Raw genomic sequence first — 18,277 nt, 5'->3', positions numbered from 1 at the left:
ACGGGACGCGGGCAATTAGGTTGACGCGACTGCTCGCTCCCTGAACGACTCCTTCGTCTACTTACCGGCGTAACCGCTCGTGCGAACGACTACTTCGTCTACTTCCCGGCGTAACCGTTCGTGGGACTGCACTGCGAACATCTTCCTGCATCGACATAGTTCGGCTACTTCGAGCAAGACCAGTCGAATAGCATGTCTATTCCAGCTGGTAACGGCGCTACCGGTGCCTCCGGCACTGGTCCCGCCTTGGGGTACTTACTAAACTTACTCTGGTTTAATTCTTTGTTCATGCTTATTAGTGAGAATAACATGAATACATGCACATATCTTGTACACACATTATCACTCATCTATATCATGAAATTAATATTAATATTTGGAATTAAAATATACCGAAAATTGACTAGATATCTAACACTTGATGAGAGAAAAATAATCCACACAACATAAAAAAACTTAAAGCTTGTACGTATAGGGGTATTATGTAGCAGAGCAAATATCTTGTGCAGTGAAGTGAGCAGCGAGTGGTTTGTGGAATCGGACCTCGATGGGCGAGAATCCAATCCACTAGACGGCGTCACCTCTCAGGTGCACCAACCACCTCGGCGGGCGGGTGGTCCCCATCCGCCCTGCTCACCAAGCCTGCCATCGCCGCCGGTCGGCCCACGGGAAGGGAAGGTGATGCTGGTGCCGAGGGCCTCCTCTTCTGTCTTGTGCGAGGGACGGGCCTCCTCGTCAGCATTCACGCTGGCCGACACGTGGGATCAAGGCTATTTCAAAAGCAGGGAAGCGCTGCGGTGCCGGCCGCGGCGGCGCTCGCGGCCTGGCGCGACTGGGCACGTGGCGCTCCGGTGCCGGCGCGGCGGCACTTGGTCCAGCTAGCGCGCGGCGGTAGCGCTCCCGCAGTGGTGCGTTGCTGGGCGTGGGTGTGGACGGCGGCGCCCGCGGCCTTGGCGGCCGGGGGGTGAGCGACGGCCGTGCTCGGCGCCCGGTTTGCGGCTGCATCTCGGCGGAGTTTGGTCTACCTGCATTGCGGTGTGTCGGCGGCGTCGTGATGGCGTGTGCCGACAACAGTTTTGCTCGGGCGTATGCTAGCGTCGCCGTGGTGGCGTCATTGGCTGCGGCCATGTGGAGGCTCGCTAGCTACACCATGGTGGTGGGTTGGTGACGCGGACCGTCTTTTCATCGTGGTGACGATGCGGGTGAAAACTCATCCCTCCTTAGGATGGCATCGATTGATCGATGGCGTCATTTTCTTCCTGAAAGCGATGTCATGCATCGTTGGCTCGGACCTGGCTCTCGTCTGCGGCCATTATTATGGGCATCGGTTTTCCATGTCGGATGTGGCGGGTGAAAGCCAACCCTTCTTGGGTTGGCATCGACGATGTCTTCGGCGGCTTGACCTTCTTGAAGGCGATGTCAGGCTTTTCCGGCATGGAGGTTCCTCGGCGTTGGCAGCTTCCGAAAGGGCTTTCTTTCTCTTTTTCCTTCTTTTTTCACTTCTTTAGGGTTTTGGTGACTCGTGTCGATGTCCCAATCCAACCGGGCGGAGTGTAGGTGGTGGTGGCTCATGTCGATGTCCCAATCTGACCGGGTGGAGCGTAGGTTGTGGTAGCTTGGGTCGATGTCCCAATCCGGCCAGGTGGAGTCTTTTTCTTTGTGGCTCATGTCGATGTCCCAATCCGACCAGCCAAAGTTGAGCGAGGCCCGGTTGATGTCCCAATTCAACCGGCCGGTGTTGCTAGTTGTAGGTGTTGTAGTGGTTGATTTGTGTTTCGATTGTGCGGTTTTTGGGCCCGGTTTACCTATAAACAGGGTCAACTCTCTTCTTCTTATTAATGTACGCCTTCAAAAAAAAGTTCTCTAGTTTCTACAGAAAGTGGAAAATATCTTATTTTTCATGCTATTTTCATGCAGCATTCAAATTTTCCGTATCCTAAGCGAATCACTACGCTTAAAGAAAATTCCATGTACCGCTGCGAAATGCTTTCCAGACCGTCTGACTTTACACTAGGTCGCCATCATTTTCCAAGCTCCTGTTCGCCTCCCATCATATCATGACACCTCTTTCTTATTTTCAAAATAAATACATGTCTTTCTTCATTCGGTTGGGCAAGAAAACAAACACAATACACAAAGGACGCAATTACCGACAACTATGACTTCACGCGATACCGATCTGTTTACTTATACATATTTATACTATATATATAAGTCCTACGAGACGCGAAGTCTTTGCACCGTAAAAGGACAGCTAGGCCCTGCACGTACGCCGTACTGGCCTACGTGTTTACCCGAGCGTTTTCTGTTGCTGGAATCGTACGCGCGAGCTGTACGCCCCCCGGCTGTCCCTGTCGGCGGATCGCCAGCTCCCCTTTCTCTCTTCGTGTTTCCGGCCATTGTTGACGTTCTAGAACCATTGCGGTGGGGGGGGGGGGGGTGATAACACGGCACGGCCGATTGGCGTAGCCGTTTCTTCTCTACTCAAATCGTATCTCGCGCTGCGTGTGCGTGCCAAGTCGACCGCAGCGACGGTGCTTGGGGGTTCAGGAAGAACCCACCCCACTGCGATGATTAGCGATGAATCCAGCCGACGGCAGTTGCGTTCACCTGCAGGGAAGAAAGATGATGCTGGGTTGCCGTTGCCGTTGCCGTTGCCGGGCAGGAGGCTAGAGTGGAGAGCTGTGCGTCCGCACGCAGCCCGTGCTCCGGTGGCGCCGACAGCGACGCGTCGAGCGGCCCAATTGGCAGTATTTAACCGCGCCGTCGGATTACCGGAGGCATTGATTCCCCCGGAACCGATAAGCTCGAGCCGCCTCCGCCTCCGCCTCCGCCTCCGGAGCCCTCGGCAGCTGCACGTTCCCCTGCTTGCGGCGTTACTCCTCCCGAGCCCTGGGGTCCTGACAGCGGAGAAGGGAATGGGCATGGCAGTAGCAGGACACCGTGCAGGCCGCTTCCCGGTGTCTCGAGGACGCGGGGCGCATGTGTCGGGCGGGGCCACGAGGATTCAGCACCTAGAACGCCGATGCGACGTGGGATCCCTGAGGATTTGCTCAAGGGAAAAGGATTCGATTCGCATCGCATCATGTGGGCTGTTCAGCACCAGTGCGCAGACACAGAGCATCATTTGCGCTTCAGAGGTTGCATTTGTTTTTTTTTTTTGCAGAATTACGCTAGGTCAGGATCGTTTAGTCGCGCAATCATGTGGCTGCAGATCATTGCGTTGAATAAGCGAGCCCCCGGCAGACGAATAAAAAGGAAGCGCTAACCAGTGGCGCTAGGACAGATCTCGTTTCCACTTCACATACACGAGTCAAAAACGCCAACAATAATTCATCCCTCGGGTTTTAATTGGTGTGGAAAAAACCCCGGCTTTGATGGTAGAAAGAGGCACGAAGCATTTCATGCTATTCTAGAATTAGCGGGTGAGAGGTGACATCGAAACCATGCCTGTTCCGCCTAACAACCAAAAAAATGAGATGGTACGAGTTTGCTCCTTCAATGATCAACTCATCAACATGATGGTGCTCTTTTTTTCTTTTTTTTTCTTTTTTGAGAGAATCTCGACACAATTTCGGTGTCATTCCACGAGCAACCGATTGGTCTACGTCACTTGCAAGACACCATGCGTCGGATCAGCCGATCCAACGGCCATCAGCACACATCATGCGTCGGATGCCATCAACAACCCTTCCAGAGGAGTCGGGCAGGATCATCACTTCGTCAATCGTCAGGCTCCGCGCGGGCGGCGCCTCCACCTTCGCCTTCATCGCGGACGCGACCCGTCATCGCGTGAGGGTCCGCCGTGGGAGGGCCATCTCGTCCCAAGGTCTCAGGGCTTCGCTGGCTCGCGTCGGTGCTGGAGGAGGCAGCGCCTCGGCGTGCGCACTGCGCAACGGTGGCTGTGCTCACTGCTCAGACACGCATGGCGGCTGATGGTGCAACGCATGACGGTGCGCGCGTCGCAATATGCGGAACTCCAGGTCCAGCACGGTGGCCGCAGGCACGGCGCGCTCTGGTGGCTAAGACTGTGTCACGCGCCAGGGGACGCCATGAGGTCGTGACGCCGCGGCTAGAAAGTGTGGCCGCAGCCAGGGCCGCGCCGGGCTCCTCCCTTGCAGCGGCGACCTCAAGGAACAGCACCGGCATGGTGCCTGACTGCCTGTGTCAAACATGCGCATTGCGCTTCAGCAACAGAAGGAGCTGCTGCAAGACGCTATGTATGCTCAAGAGCCGCACATAAGGTGCTCGACAAAATTCCACTTCTGTTTGAGCAGCCTGCTGCCTCCTTGTTCAATACCCCTCTCTATCCCTCATTCAATCCACAATGGGAAGTCGTGGTCAGATGAGCCTAATCATACATTCTTTGAAAGAATATTTTGCTGTGTTGCTAGAAGTTAGTTAGGGCAGCCACTAGCAAGTAGCAACCTCCCTTTGGTTCCTTCCTGCAATAACCTGAAGGTAGCTTCAGTGCCTAAATCATATTCAGCTGCTCTCAGAGAAATACTCGTACATTCTTTTCTGAATATAATGCTTAATTTATTTTGCAAGAATATGACAAAGTTAGTAGCAACCTCCCTTTAGTTCCTTGCTGCAATAACCTAAAGGTAGCTTCGGTGCCTAAATCATATTCAGCTGCTCTCGGAGAATATTCTACAATCTTTTTCTGAATATAATTCAAAGCCACCCATGACTGAAGCTTGTTATGGTTCTTAACTATTGATTTCAGGGACATTCATCTGGCACGTAAATTCTGTTGAAATAGTATGTCCAATCGATCATAGTAAGTACAACTGATCATCATGTACAAATTTAAATTGAAAAGTTTTACATGCAAACTATTACTTCTCTCAATTGATCTTACACATTTTGTTGTGTATGATAATTAGTAGAAAATTTTGAAATGCATTAATCCTGAAAATAGGTGCCATATTGAAATATGCCTTGCCTTGAGCGAGGTAAAATTTAATGCACACAGTATACATGTATCCAGTAATCCTATCACATGTCGGTTTGGAATATTACCATTTCAGTAAGCATACAGTCTGTTTCGATGTGAAACTTATCGTGGATCTGCAGAGTTCCTCCCATCAACGAAAGCAAACAGTTTCATGTAAAATGTTGCTTGATAGTAGGATATAGATGTTTGAACCATATAATGGACATATGCAAAAAGGTATTGTGATGCTCCATATTACTGTCAACGCCAGTAATTTCAGATTTATTTTGCGAGAAGTTACTGCTGACTAATCAATGTCATCTGATATAAGTCTAACCTGACAATGTTGGTTAGAACTAACCGATTTTTTATTATATTCACTGAATGCCACCACTATTGTACTATATATAGAAACTATTCTCATCTCTTGAATTAGCCAACTAAAGCTGAATATAGCATTGAGGAGATTGCCTCAATCGGACTTGGAAGGCTGTAACCTGTTTCTTCCGGCTCGCATAGTCAGACAATTTATAGTCACTTGTATATCTACTTCTGACAATGACTTCTCCATGTATGGCGATAATCTTTTCATTATCAGAATTAAAGTTTTAGTCTCAAATATACTCAAAACTAGGCCAATAACGTCCTTGCGCGGCAATGCCGCGCATTGCTTTCTAGTCAACATGATGATGGTGCTAGCGGTCCACTTGTACGTGGTCATTCATTGCGGCCCAGCTATCACTAAGGACTTGATTGGGCCCATGATGCCCGACTGCACCTATTTCGGCCCGATTCCTGACTTCATGGCTCCTCTCGTGGGGCTCGATATTTTCTGCCGCTTCAACTGGATTACTGGACAACAGAGGGTAATCTCAAAAAAGAAAAAAACTGGACAACAGAGGGGGTCCACGTCCTGCAGAAAGTGACAACGCATGGACCTGAGGGAACCCAGCACGCAAGGGCAATTTGGTCCTGTTACGCAACAAGGAAAGGATATGGTTCCCGGGCTTCGGCGACGAGAGGTAGGCAGAAGAAACCAACCCACGCAAGACATTTTGCCAAATCAACACCAGCAACAGCAAAGGGTCTGCGGAATTACGAAGAGATGCTTACTCTTCATACCATTCAGACATCCCTTCCCTCGCTGCACAGATCCTCCCCGTTCCAGCGTGCTCTGCTAGGCAGGAAGAGATCTTTCATCTGTGCAGGCAGCTCTGAAGATGCCGAATCCGGCAGTTCTTCGCCGCTTGGTGGCGACAAACGCCGGCAGGAGGTTCTTGCGCAGATCGCTATGCTTCAGGCACAGAAAGTGCGCATCACCGACTTCTTGGATGAGCGCTCTGCTTACCTGACCAAGTTCGCCAAGGATGCCGACTCCGAGTTCGACCTGATTGGGCAGAACGCTATGAAAGAGCTTGATGCCGTCGGAGACCAGGTGAGCGTCTCTTGCAAGGAAATGTTGAACAGCTGCTTATTCACTGTTTGACAGAGAATTGCGGTGTATGATGAGACAGATACTGGAGAGGCTCGACAGCAAGATGCAAGCCTTCGAGGAGACGGCAGAGGTACAGAGGCAAGAGATAGAAATGAACGAAAAGGTGTTAGAAGACTTTGAAGATTGGATTGAGAAGGAGAAAAACGAGGGAATGTTCTTCAAAAGTCTTGGGAAGGTCAAGCCTCGGAACAAGAAGGAAATCAAGCTGAAAGCAAAGGTGGAAGCACAGAAGGTCAAAGAAATTGCCAAAGAGAGTGCAGGGTCAAAAACTCGGATGAATATTTACCTTGGCCTGATGGCAATACTTGGGCTTACAATTGCGAACGCCATCTTTGCTACACCCGAGGTGGAGTGGAGGAAAGTTGCTGCTCTGGGTCTGATTTTCATTGGTCTGGTTGCTCAGGTCATCTACGAGCAGGATATCTCACCACCGAAAGCTGAGAAGACAGAAAAAAGAGAAGAATGAAAGAGTTTCAGACATAACAGTAGGGTGTAATCTTGCATAAGTAATGTAAATGTAAACTGTATAAAGTTAGCATGAATGGATACACTTTTTATACTCCAAGAAATTGATTAACATGTAGCTTGGCCAATAAACCACAGGTTTCTCAAACCTGAGATCTGATAAACTCAAGCTGTATTCAATCTTGCATCAGAGATATGTTTCAGCAATGTTTCAACAGCGAAAACATGGTAACAGCGTTACCTTCTTTGATGCGTGAAAGAAATGTTGATATGGTTTTTATATAAAAAATGTTTAACAACATGTAGCTTGGCCAATAAACCACAGGTTTCTCAAACCAGAGATCTGATAAGCTCAAGCTGTCTTCACTCTTGCATCAGAGATATATCTTGGCAATGTTTCAATAGCCAAAACATGGTGAAAAGTGTTAAATTCTCGATGCGCTAAAGAAATGTCTATCTAATTTCAATCAAAGTGAATATTTTTGAAGAAAAACAAACAAACATGCCTCTGGTAACAGAATCATGTGTGCAAGTAGCAAATAATATCCACAATATTCACGACTTGTGTCGTGAATGTTTGCAAGGTTAACTAATCATACAGTTTCAACTATTTTAGTAAGCATAAGCTCACAACTCGCTAAACAATACTCCCTCCATTCTCTTTTGATAGCTATATTTCAAAAACTCAAATGTTCATAAATGATAGCTATATTTGCTATTGGCATGGGTTGTGGCAATAAATAGCACTAGTAACGAGGAGTTCCCAGTTAAAACATTGGAGGACCAACAAAAAAGTCTCTGTTGCATTTATTTATGATAAGGTTATTTTCCTTAGTCATTATGTCAAGGTGAAATATAGCTATCAAAACAGAATGGAGGGAGTATCAAAAGAGTTTTTAAAAAAGTGGGAAAGGTAAGAACCGTCAGAAATTTTCAGTATGAATGCACTAATCCATGATTAGTTTGACTAGATTGATAAAAGGGAAAGGCAACAAAACATGAAGTGAATGTTCCTGAAGGACAATCTAATTTGAAGGAATCATAACGTGTACCCTAATATCAAGAAATAGAATTTGGCTACATCTCAGTCCTTTGTCTTCTTTTCTTTGGTTGGTGAAATATGGGGTTAAAAGTGTCATTTAGACTTTAGTCTAGAAAGCATACCGCTGATCACGGAAGTGTAGGGCATACTATTGTGGGGATATGGACATTGAAGCCACTGTCGGCTTGTTGCTATGGGTTCTGAGCTCATCATCACTCTTTCATCACAAGAACCTTGAGTAAACTTTCAAGGTCAACTGAGAGGAACTGAAAAGGGAAACAGCAAAAATTACATCAAATGGTGTAATGCAACTGAAAAATCTATCAAACAGAAGAAAGGAAGGAAAATGGATACCATGAGGAATTTCCAAGGGGGTCATATCTGAATAGGGCCATATTTTATTACAGCTCTTACTAATATGTTCCAGGTAATGACAGTTGGTAAAATACCTCTTGCAAGCACCTCATCCAATAACAGGACACCCTCAGGTGTCCTATTACAAGAACATAGACCCTTAATCCTTGTATTATATGTAACAATATCTGGTTTCAACCCAGTATCCAAGATGGTGGTCCAAAGTGATGCTGCATAATCAATTGAACCTGCCTCATAAAATCCATCCATTAATGTGTTATAGGTCACTAGATTGGGGGAACAGTTCTTTTCTTTCATCTCCAGATAAAGACGAAAAGCTTCATCTACTTTCCCAGCAGAACAAAGACCATGAATTAAGATGTTGTGCATTATTACATCTACCTTAAGACCCACATCAAGAATTTCATTCCAAATACTAAGCGCAGAATCAACCTTCTTATCTCGACAAAGACCACGGATCAAAGAGCCATACGTTTTGATGTCTGGTGTAAAACCTCTCTGTACCATTTCCTTAGTCAAGCTTGAAGCTTCTTGATACTTTTCAGCCTTACACAAACCATCTATAAGAGTGTTGTATGTGACAATCGTTGGAGAACAACCATTGCCTGCCATTTCAGTGTAGATTTTAACAGCATCACTAATCTTGCATGCCCGACAGAAACCATTTATAAGTGCATTGTAAACATGAGAATTTGGTTTGCAACCATCCTTCACCATATTCTCATACACCTTATTTGCATCATCTGTTCTACCATCCTTGCAGAATCTATTTATCATTGATGAGTATGAGAACACATCCAATTCTTTCCCACTGGTTCGTGCATCCTCCAAAAGTTTAAATGCCTTGTTAGCAAAGCCATTCTCACATAGCCCATGGATCAGTGTACCAAAAGTCACCTTGTCAGGGGAGCATGAAGCATCATTCTCCAATTGCGCCAACAACTCTGTAGCTTCATTAACCAAGCCACTGTCGAACAATCCCTTCATCATTATATTATAAGTTGTTGTATCACGAATGCCAGAAAACCCTGTGGAATCCCAGAATTTCCAAGCTTCACTTGTTTTCCCCGCTTCACAGAACCCCTTAATGAGCGAATTATACACTGCAACGTCAAGGACAAGCCCAGCCTTGACCATCTCCGAGTAGACCCGGGTTGCACCATCCACATCCCCAGATCGACACAACCCGTGAATCAAGATCCCATGAGTAACCGTATCCGGTTGGTGATTATTAGCCACCATTCTACTCCATACCTCCCCTGCCTCCTTAAACCTCCCAAGCTTACACAGGCCATCAAGCATCACTTTGTAAGTGGCATGGTTGGGGCTTGCACCTGGATCCCTCACCAGTTGCTCCCAGACCCTCATTGCGTTCTCGAACTTGCCATTCTTGAAACAACCACTTAGCAATGCATTGTAACAGACGGCATCAGCCTGCACCCCACAGTTCAGCATTTCGTCGAGCAGGTCGAGCGCGTTGTCCAATTGGTCATACTTCGCAAGCCCCGACATCAGGGTGGAGTAGGTTACTCGGTCGGGCGCCATCCCACGGCGACGCAAGGTACCGAATAGCGACACTGCGCGATCAACGTCCCCGCGAGCACAGAGAGAGCGTAGAATGATGTTGTAAGTCTGGAGGTTGGGGGCAAGGCGGCGGCCGAAGGCACCGTGGGAGAGGGACGCAAAGAACGCGTCCGCATCGGAGAACCGGCGGGCGCGCACAAACGCGTCAAGGAGGGTGTTGTGGGAGCGGATGCCGGGGTTGCAGCCGAGGAGGGAGGGGAGATCGCGGAACGCGGCTAGCGCGGCGTCGGGCATGAGGGCGCGGGAGAAGGCGGAGAGGGCGACGAGGGCCGCGGACTCGGAGAAGCGCGGGCGGTGGCGCATGCGCGGTAGGAGGCCCAACAGCCGCGGGAGGTGCGACGGGGCGGCGGTGGCGAGGCGGCGGAGGAGGTGGAAGATGAGCGGCTGCGGCGTGGGGAAGGCCGGGCGGGTGGAGACGAGGAGCTCGAGGTGGGAGAGTGCGGTGGCAGGGTCAGGCTCGGATTTGATCAGCTCCAGCAGGCGGTGGATGGGCGGCGGCTCGGGATCGGACTGCGCCGGCGGCATCGCGACGTGACGGCCCTCGCCGCGTGCGGCGGCGTCCGCGCCGGCGGGGGCGCGGCCGTATTTACTTGGGATGGCGTGGGACTGTGGGCAGTCGAGCTGTCGGGGACTAGGGCTTTTTGGTTTTTTGGCGGTAGCCGCATGTATTGAGGCCCAAGAAAATAAGCCCGCCGAGCACGCTTTCCCGAGGCTTTTTTATTTTTATATTTTTTAAAAACGTTTTTTACATAAATATATTTTCGGTTTCACATTTTACAGTTTTGTACCCCTACTGGGCGGCGGCGGGGGGCTTGCCGTCCGGCAGGGGGGCGGCAAGGACCTATATGTAAACAAATATAAATTATTTTTGCGCGGAGGCCTCTAGTGGGAGCCTGCCGCCCGGTGGAGGGGCGGCAGGCAGCCTGCCTCCTGGCCGGGGGGCGGCAAGCTCCCCCCGATATAAAAGCTAAGCCCCTTCTCTCGCACCCTCATTTTCTGCCCATGAGATCCAGAGAGGGGAGAGGGAGAGAGGAGGGGTGAGGGAGGTAATTCCACCGGCGAAACCCTGCCGGATTTTGGATCCGAAACACAGGTAACCAATATTTCTCAACTTTCTCATTGAATTTTTTTTGTATATTTAATTCTATGATTAGTATTTTTTATTATTGCAAGCACTTAGGGTTCGGATTAGTGGTTATAATTGAAGCCAAACCATGTTTCTAGATATTGGATTAATTAAAATAAAGTCTTTGGATGGCCAGATATGTCGAGCAAGGTGGTGTTTCAAGTTCATTACGGTGACTTCTATAGAACCAGAACCACAAGGTTTAGCAGATGAAGGTGAGCAGATACCTGGAATTGTGGAGGACATGGAGAAAGAAGACCAGGATGTGCGAATAATGGAGCAATGTGGGGACTCATCGGACGATGAGCGCTTCCCAGTGCTAGGTGAATGGCGTGAAGAGGGTTTTGGGAATCCAGTGGTACAAGATATTAGGAGTTCGGAGTTTGAATACAGAGTGAATGAGGTTGTACAAGGGGCAAAGTATCGTACCATTAAAGATGTGAAGGATGCTGTGAAGCTCTGGGCTGTATCTCTGAGGAAGGAATTTAGAGTACTGAAGTCTAGCAGCAAAGAATACGAGGTGACGTGTGCAGATAGAGACTGTATATGGCGAGTGCATGCCTACAAGGGAAAGTTCAAGACACACTGGGAATGTTCAATTATTACACCACATACTTGTAGATTGACAGGTGTTGTGGGACATCATCGTAATATCACATCAACTTTCGTGGCTAAGAAGATGTATGGGGTGATTCTTGACAAAATGGATTACGAGCCTGCATTGATAATTAGGGACATTGAACAGAATTTCCAGTACGTGATCAGCTATGCAAAGGATTGGCGGGCTAAACAAAAAGTATTTGAGATGAGGTTTGGCACTTATGAAGCATCATATGACAACCTACCTCGTATGCTTGAAGCAATTATGCACATAAATCCTGGAAGTGCTTTTCATACATACAGTATACCGAGCTTGTCAGGGAGGTCAAGCATTCTGCTGCGATCTTTCTTCTGCATTGGAGCATGTGTGAGGGCATTCATTTACTGCATTCCTGTTCTGTGTATTGACGGCACTTTCCTGATAGGAAAATATAAGGGAACAATATTGACGGCAATCAGAATTGATTGCAACAAGCAGATAGTTCACATCGCCTTTGCCTTTGTTGAGAATGAGAATACAGAAAACTGGTACTGGTTTCTTGAATGTCTGAAGAATCACGTTGTTATTGGAAGGCCTAATGTTTGCCTTATCAGTGATAGACATGCAGGTCTCCTTGCAGCTAGAAGGCAGCTACAAGAAGGTAGTCCATTTTTACCTCCTATATGGCCAGATGCTGTCAGTAGGTGGTGTGTGAGGCATATGACTGCTAATTTTTATGAGCGGTTCAAGAACAAGGATCTGATGAATTTGTTCAAGCGATTGTGCGCTCAGAATCAGCAGAGGAAGTTCGATGCTTTGTGGGGTATAATTGATGATATGAGCGCCGTATTGCTTAAGAGACAGACCTCATCATCCAGCAGGAGACGTTCTACAGATTCAGTAGTTGGACATGCTAAGCCATTTTCACAATGGATTGATGGTGCGCCTAAAGAGAAGTGGTCACTTCTGTATGACACAGATGGGAGGCGTTACGGAATTGAGACTAGACCTGGGCATCCTCCGGGCCGGGTTGGGTTCGGGTCGGGCCAAAAAAAGCCCGGTGTTTTTTCTAGCGGCCCGTGCCCGACTCGACCCGGTGGCCGGGCCGTAAAATTGAGCCCGCACCCGACCCGACAGCCAGTCGGGTCGGGTCGGGTCGGGCCGGGCCTATGTAAAATGTCGGGTTCCTTCGGGTTTTTCGGGTCAAAATTTTTAGCCCGTGCCCAGCCCGTCAGTCATACCGGGTCAAAAATTTTGACCCGAGCCCGCCCATCAAACTCTTCGGGTCGGGTCGGGTCGGGCTATTTTCGGGCGGGTTGGGTCGGGTCCGTCGGGTCGGGCAGCCCATGCCCAGGTGTAATTGAGACGACCAACCATGCTGAGTGTTACAATATGGTAATGCGTCGTGTTCGTGGATTTTTTCTTATTGGCATTGTTGAGTTTATAATGTATGTATGTATAAGGTATTTTAGGGAGTGGTACGCATTAGCCGCTTCCTTACTTCATGATCCAGGAGTGCGTTTTTGGAGAAGGGTCAATGAGTACATGGAGGAAAAAATTGAAAAAGCTCGATTTCACTCAGTCATATCGATGGGTACAAAGGAGCAAAGATTTGAGGTATCATGCAGGGACAGGACCGAACAGGGTGTCTGCAGACAAAGGATAATTCAAGAAGTCTTGATAACCATTGACGGGAGGGTGTTCTGCTGATGCCAGAAGCCAAAGGTGCATAACTTACCATGCTCCCATGTCATCGCGGCTTGTTCTGTATCTGGGTTAGATGCTGCGTCATATGTTTCAAAATATTTCACAAAAGAAGCCGAAACACAAACTTGGTGTCATGAGATATACGGCATTGGTATTCTAGGCCCATTCACTCAAAAAAATCCCCATCCAATGCTCATCCCTGATCTAGCTACGAAGAGGGGCATAGGCCGCCGGCAGACACGTCGTATCCGGAACGGAATGGACGAATCCGAGGCTGGAATGAAGAAAAAACGTTACAACTTGTGTGGAGTGGACGATCACACTTACAAGAAGTGCCCACAGCTTTTAGTACCCACTGCTGCTGCCGAGGCTGGACCTTCCGGGAATCCAACGGATGGGTCGGCTCCACCTACAAGAATTCGCCGCATGTAGTTGTGCACGACACACCTTCCAATGTATATGTTTGTACAAAACTAAGTATATTGTGTATGTAGTATGCCTAAATGTCTTGTTTAATTAGTTGACAGTGCGTATTTCTATAGAATTTGGTTGTAATGAATGAAACCTTCAATATAATATCTTATGTGGTATCTCGTTTAACGTTCAATTTAAATTTCATTCATTGTATCAAATTGGTCAGCCCCAAATGCTTGGACACATGGAGGAATTACCTCCCTCACTCCTCCTCTCTCCCTCTTCCCTCTCTGGATCTCGTGGGCAGGAAATGAGAATACGAGGGAAGGGGCTCAGCTTTTATATTTGGAGGGGGGAATCCGGGAGGCAGGCTGCCTGCCGCCCCTCCACCGGGCGGCAGGTGGCTGCCGCCCGGCAGGGGGGCAGCAGGCTCCCACCAGGGGCCTCCGCGCAAAAATAATTTGTATTTATTTATTTATATGTAGGTCCATGCCGCCCCTCTGCCGGGCGGTAGGGGTACAAAACTATAAAATATGAAACCAAAAATATATTTTAGTAAAAAACATTTTAAAAAAATATAAAAATAAAAAAGCCTCCCCTTTCCCGGGCTGGCCAGCCCAACAAATTGGGCCTGGCCTAGACGGTAGACTACTAGACCAGCCTTGGCCTAGTCTAACTGCTATTCATGGCTGTGCCGCAGATCTGGAGCCGTAGAGGCATGACTTGGGCCCTGTTTAGTTCTCAAAAATTTTTAAGATTCCCCGTCACATCGAAATTTTGGATACATACATGGAACATTAAATGTAGTTTAAAAAATAAATAATTGTACAGTTTAGCTGGAAATGATGAGAAGAATCTTTTGAGCCTAATTAGTTCATGATTGGACATTAATTACTAAATAAAAACAAAAGTGCTACAATAGTCAAATCCAAAAAATTTCACGAACTAAACACGCCCTTGGTCCCAAATGTTATGTAGTAGTACTCTATACTCTATACAGCGTGGAGAGGGAGCCCTGAGAGCACTCTGCTGCTCGTGGAGCGATGCGTGTCCCGTTCCGTGTGGGGGGACACCAGACGCGGTCCGTGGATTTGCTGCAGCGAACTCCTGCGGACGCGCCGCTTCGGGCCCACTGGGGCCTGCCGCAACGCCTCGCCTCCGTCTCAGTCTTGCCGCCGGGAGCCGCTGCGCGCCGCCTGTCTCGCCGCCACGCGCGAGCGCAATTAAAAAACTTGACAACCTCGCCGCATTCCGATCCGGTTCGTATCCGCCGTCTCCCAGAAGCAAAGCAAGAGACCAGCCAATCCGCCACCCTCCCCTCCCGCCATGTCGCCGCCGCGGAGGAGGAAGGCCGGCGCGGGAGGGCTGCCGGGGAGGACGGCCGTCCGCCTCTATGGCCTGCGCGGGCCTCGACCGCCGCCGCCACCGCCGTCGCAGGCCCCGCGCGGGCCTCACAGGCGGATCTGGCAGCCCGCCATGGCCGCGAGGAAGAGGAGGGAGGGGGCGCCGGCGTGGACCCGCCATGGCCGCGGAGGGAGCTCGCCGTCGCCATGGCCGGGGAGGGAGGCCCGCCGCCGAGCTCGGAGCTCCCAGCGTGGCCATCGAGGAGAGGGAGGGCGCGGGGAGCTCGGCCACCGGGGAGGGCTGCTGGCGGGGAGGACGAGGGCCGCAGGCGGGGAGGACGAGGGCTCCTGCTCCTACCCTGGCCTAGCAGCGCCACCGCCTGTCGGGGCCCGGCCACGCCGCCACTTCGCCCCACGCGTCCTAGCTTGGATGCGCGGCGGCCGACGGTGCCGCTCGGCCCACTCCGCCCGCGACGGCGTCCCCGGCTTCCTTTCGCCCATGACGCTCCCCAAGCGCTGCTCCTGCTCCCGGCCAGAGAGAGAGAGGAGTTGACGGGAGAGGCAAGAGAGGATAAGGCACGGTGAGTGCCCTCGAGGACACAAAAAAGAGACTTTGAAGAACTCAACAAGCCAAGAAAATATTTTAGTCCTGGGGGGTGGTTTTCACTGGGACCAAAAGCTGCCCTTAGATGGGGACACCACCTGGAATAGAAAAGAAACCTGCCTTTTAGTATCGGATGGTGACTCTACTCTGAATTAATAGGAGATCTGCCAGCAATGGTCAATTCGAACTGGGCGCGGCGGAGTGCGCTGTTGTCCTAGTTGTTTATTATCGGCTGACCTAGTTTCTTTCGTTCTAAATGTTATTTTGCATTTTCTATGTATATAGTTTACTCATACTTGCTTTCAATCCTCAACCGGCAATTCTCTAATGTCTCAGCCCACGGTTAGCATAGCCGAGCATACGGATGGTACTTAGTTCAAAGAGAATTCAAATCTCATATATAGTTTCAGTAGAGGTTCTGCTGAAGCGTAGTATTTTTATTTTATTCTTTAAATTAAATTTATATAAGATAGAGGTTTATTTAGAGAATCCCTTCGCATAGTCTCGCTGCCCACAGACACGACGGCAGGCACACACCACCATAGCACACAGGGGGTCGTGCGCGTCGTCGGTCGGTGCCTCTGCCTCAGCCGTGTCGCGCGCGCCCATGTTGGGCGCGGCCGCCTCGTCCGATTCGCGCGACCACTCCGATGGGGTGCCACCACCGCCCGTGAGTGCTTTTCCTCCTCCCCTCTCCCCCCGTCGTCCTCCCCCACGCTCCCTCCTACCACGTTCTCTTCTGGTCTGACTGCTCTGTGCCGCATCCATGGCGGAATTGCTGAAGCTGTCGCGTGAAACTCTAACTATCGATTTATAGTTCTTCTGAAGTTTGCATCCGGTGCACCAGAATCGCGTGAGCGCTAATCATGATTAGCCTTTGCAGTTAGCAGCTTAATCCGCTGGCAGATCTGAATCTGTTAGGATTAGATTATAGCAGCAGTTCCAGAGATTTGAGCTTTGGTTGGTGCCCGAGCTCGATTCGAGGGCCCTTGGACATGGAGTCCGCTCGGCAGCGGCGGCGGCGGTTGACCGTGCTTTTTCAAGGTCCGGTGGGATTCCCCCACACTGGTTAGTCTGGCGAATCTGCGCTGACATCCCAGGAATCTTGTTTAGGAATTGACCATCTTCTTTCGACAGGGCCCTAGATACTACTACTAGTAGCCTAGTAGGTCTAACCAATCAGATCTTGCGGGGCGTCCGCATCTGATTGAACTGCTGCTCCTGCCAATTCCCCTCATGAACAGATCCTAGTCGCAGGATAGAACAGCGGTGGGTGGTGTCGTCAGATCGTGCCACGCTCGTCCGCGCGCTGTTGCTGTCTCCGCCGCTATTTGCCGTCCTATTGGGGACGTTTTGGACGGTTAGTTTCAGCTCGCCATTAATCCTTTGACAGGGAGTTGTTGGGCATTTAGAGTTTCAGATGTTTACGAAGAACTGACTGAACATCTCATGGCCCGTACTCCTTTTGCTTTGTCTTCTCCGAGGTCGTTGTCAAGTCTTTCTGTACAGTATTTGCACAATGGGCCAATGCACAATGGGCCAATGCCCAATGACAGTGCTGAGTATGTACGGACTTCAGGAACTCCATTAAACCATGCTCATTCTGTCCGTAATGCAGCTTCCGTGAAAGCACAACTATTTGAAGTTTGATGAATGCTTCCAACGAAGTCGGAGTCCGCGTCCATGGAAATAGTATGCGGCTTTGTCTGCAGGAGGCGCCAATCTTCAAATGGAATCTCAGTAGTGTTTTGCGGTAGCTTGTTTTGTGGATGCTGTCGTAGACTCTTCCGTTTGTGGTGTTGTAGAGACATTTTTCGTTGCATAGTTTTGCACTGATTGCATAGAGAAACAATTGTACCCTAAGGTTGTTCTTTTTTGTTGTCAAACTAATTAAGAAACAGAATATCGCTACGCTTGTGCAATGGCGATTGCAACGGATGGCACTTGCGACATTTAAGGTTTAGGTTGAATTTTTTAAGAAACGGTTTAGGTTGAATTGGTTGGGTTCATGTTTTCTCATGGATGTGGAAACTATGAAGGAGGCTAAGCTACCATTGGAGTAGGTGACGCTCGGTTTGGTTAGAAGTGAGAACGGAGCATGATGTAGCAGCATTGCTAGTGACAGGGGAGACGGCGATATAACCAGATTCAGATTGTTGATATTACTAGAAGAAAGAGCGAAGGTACACGGGAATAGATGCTACTCTCTCGGTCCCAAATTAATAACAGCGCTCAACTTCTCCGCTTTTAGCTGATTCTAGCTTAATTAATAACAGCGTTCAGCTTCTCCGCTTTTAGCTTATTTCAGCTTATTCTCCCTCACAGAGCACTATTAAATTAGTCGAAACTAGTCAGCTTATCAGACTAGTCGTTTTGACTTTTCCATGTGTAAAGTTTTTACTATGCATCTCTAGATATATCATATATGTCACGTCTAGATGCATAATAAAATTGATGTATTTAAAAAGATCAAAACGTCTAATAATTTAGAATAGAGGGAGTATTATAAAGTAAGATGAAACTCTCATCTCCGTCTTTCGTAATTCTTTTTTGGCCAATCAAGCTTTGAGGCTGACATGAACACTCCATGTTGTGGTCCACGT

General features: G+C 49.0%; 2 protein-coding genes and 1 long non-coding RNA gene across 3 annotated transcripts; 2 read left to right on the top strand and 1 right to left on the bottom strand.

The window, feature by feature from the left end:
* The first annotated feature begins 5,921 nt into the window (after window positions 1-5,921).
* On the top strand, window positions 5,922-7,047 carry LOC120708691. The gene is made up of 2 exons (XM_039994068.1): window positions 5,922-6,374; window positions 6,454-7,047. Exons 1-2 carry the CDS (start codon window positions 6,045-6,047, stop codon window positions 6,898-6,900), a joined length of 777 nt encoding a protein of 258 aa, XP_039850002.1. The 5' UTR covers window positions 5,922-6,044; the 3' UTR covers window positions 6,901-7,047.
* LOC120708690 (pentatricopeptide repeat-containing protein At3g09060-like) lies at window positions 6,571-10,516 on the bottom strand. The gene is made up of 3 exons (XM_039994067.1): window positions 8,296-10,516; window positions 8,064-8,207; window positions 6,571-6,871 (listed from the first exon to the last, which is right to left on the bottom strand). The coding sequence occupies exon 1, from the start codon at window positions 10,423-10,425 to the stop codon at window positions 8,317-8,319; it is 2,109 nt and encodes a 702-aa protein (XP_039850001.1). The 5' UTR covers window positions 10,426-10,516; the 3' UTR covers window positions 6,571-6,871; window positions 8,064-8,207; window positions 8,296-8,316.
* A 5,669-nt stretch (window positions 10,517-16,185) lies between these two features.
* Window positions 16,186-17,608, top strand: LOC120708689. Its single transcript, XR_005689424.1, has 2 exons — window positions 16,186-16,344; window positions 17,293-17,608. It is a non-coding gene; the product is annotated as an uncharacterized LOC120708689 (long non-coding RNA).
* The last annotated feature ends 669 nt before the right edge of the window (window positions 17,609-18,277 follow it).

Source organism: Panicum virgatum, chromosome 5K (assembly GCF_016808335.1).
Source record: "Panicum virgatum strain AP13 chromosome 5K, P.virgatum_v5, whole genome shotgun sequence".
Lineage (NCBI taxonomy): Eukaryota > Viridiplantae > Streptophyta > Magnoliopsida > Poales > Poaceae > Panicum > Panicum virgatum.
The sequence above is the reverse complement of the archived record's forward strand: the minus strand, read 5'-3'. Positions and strand labels throughout refer to the sequence as shown.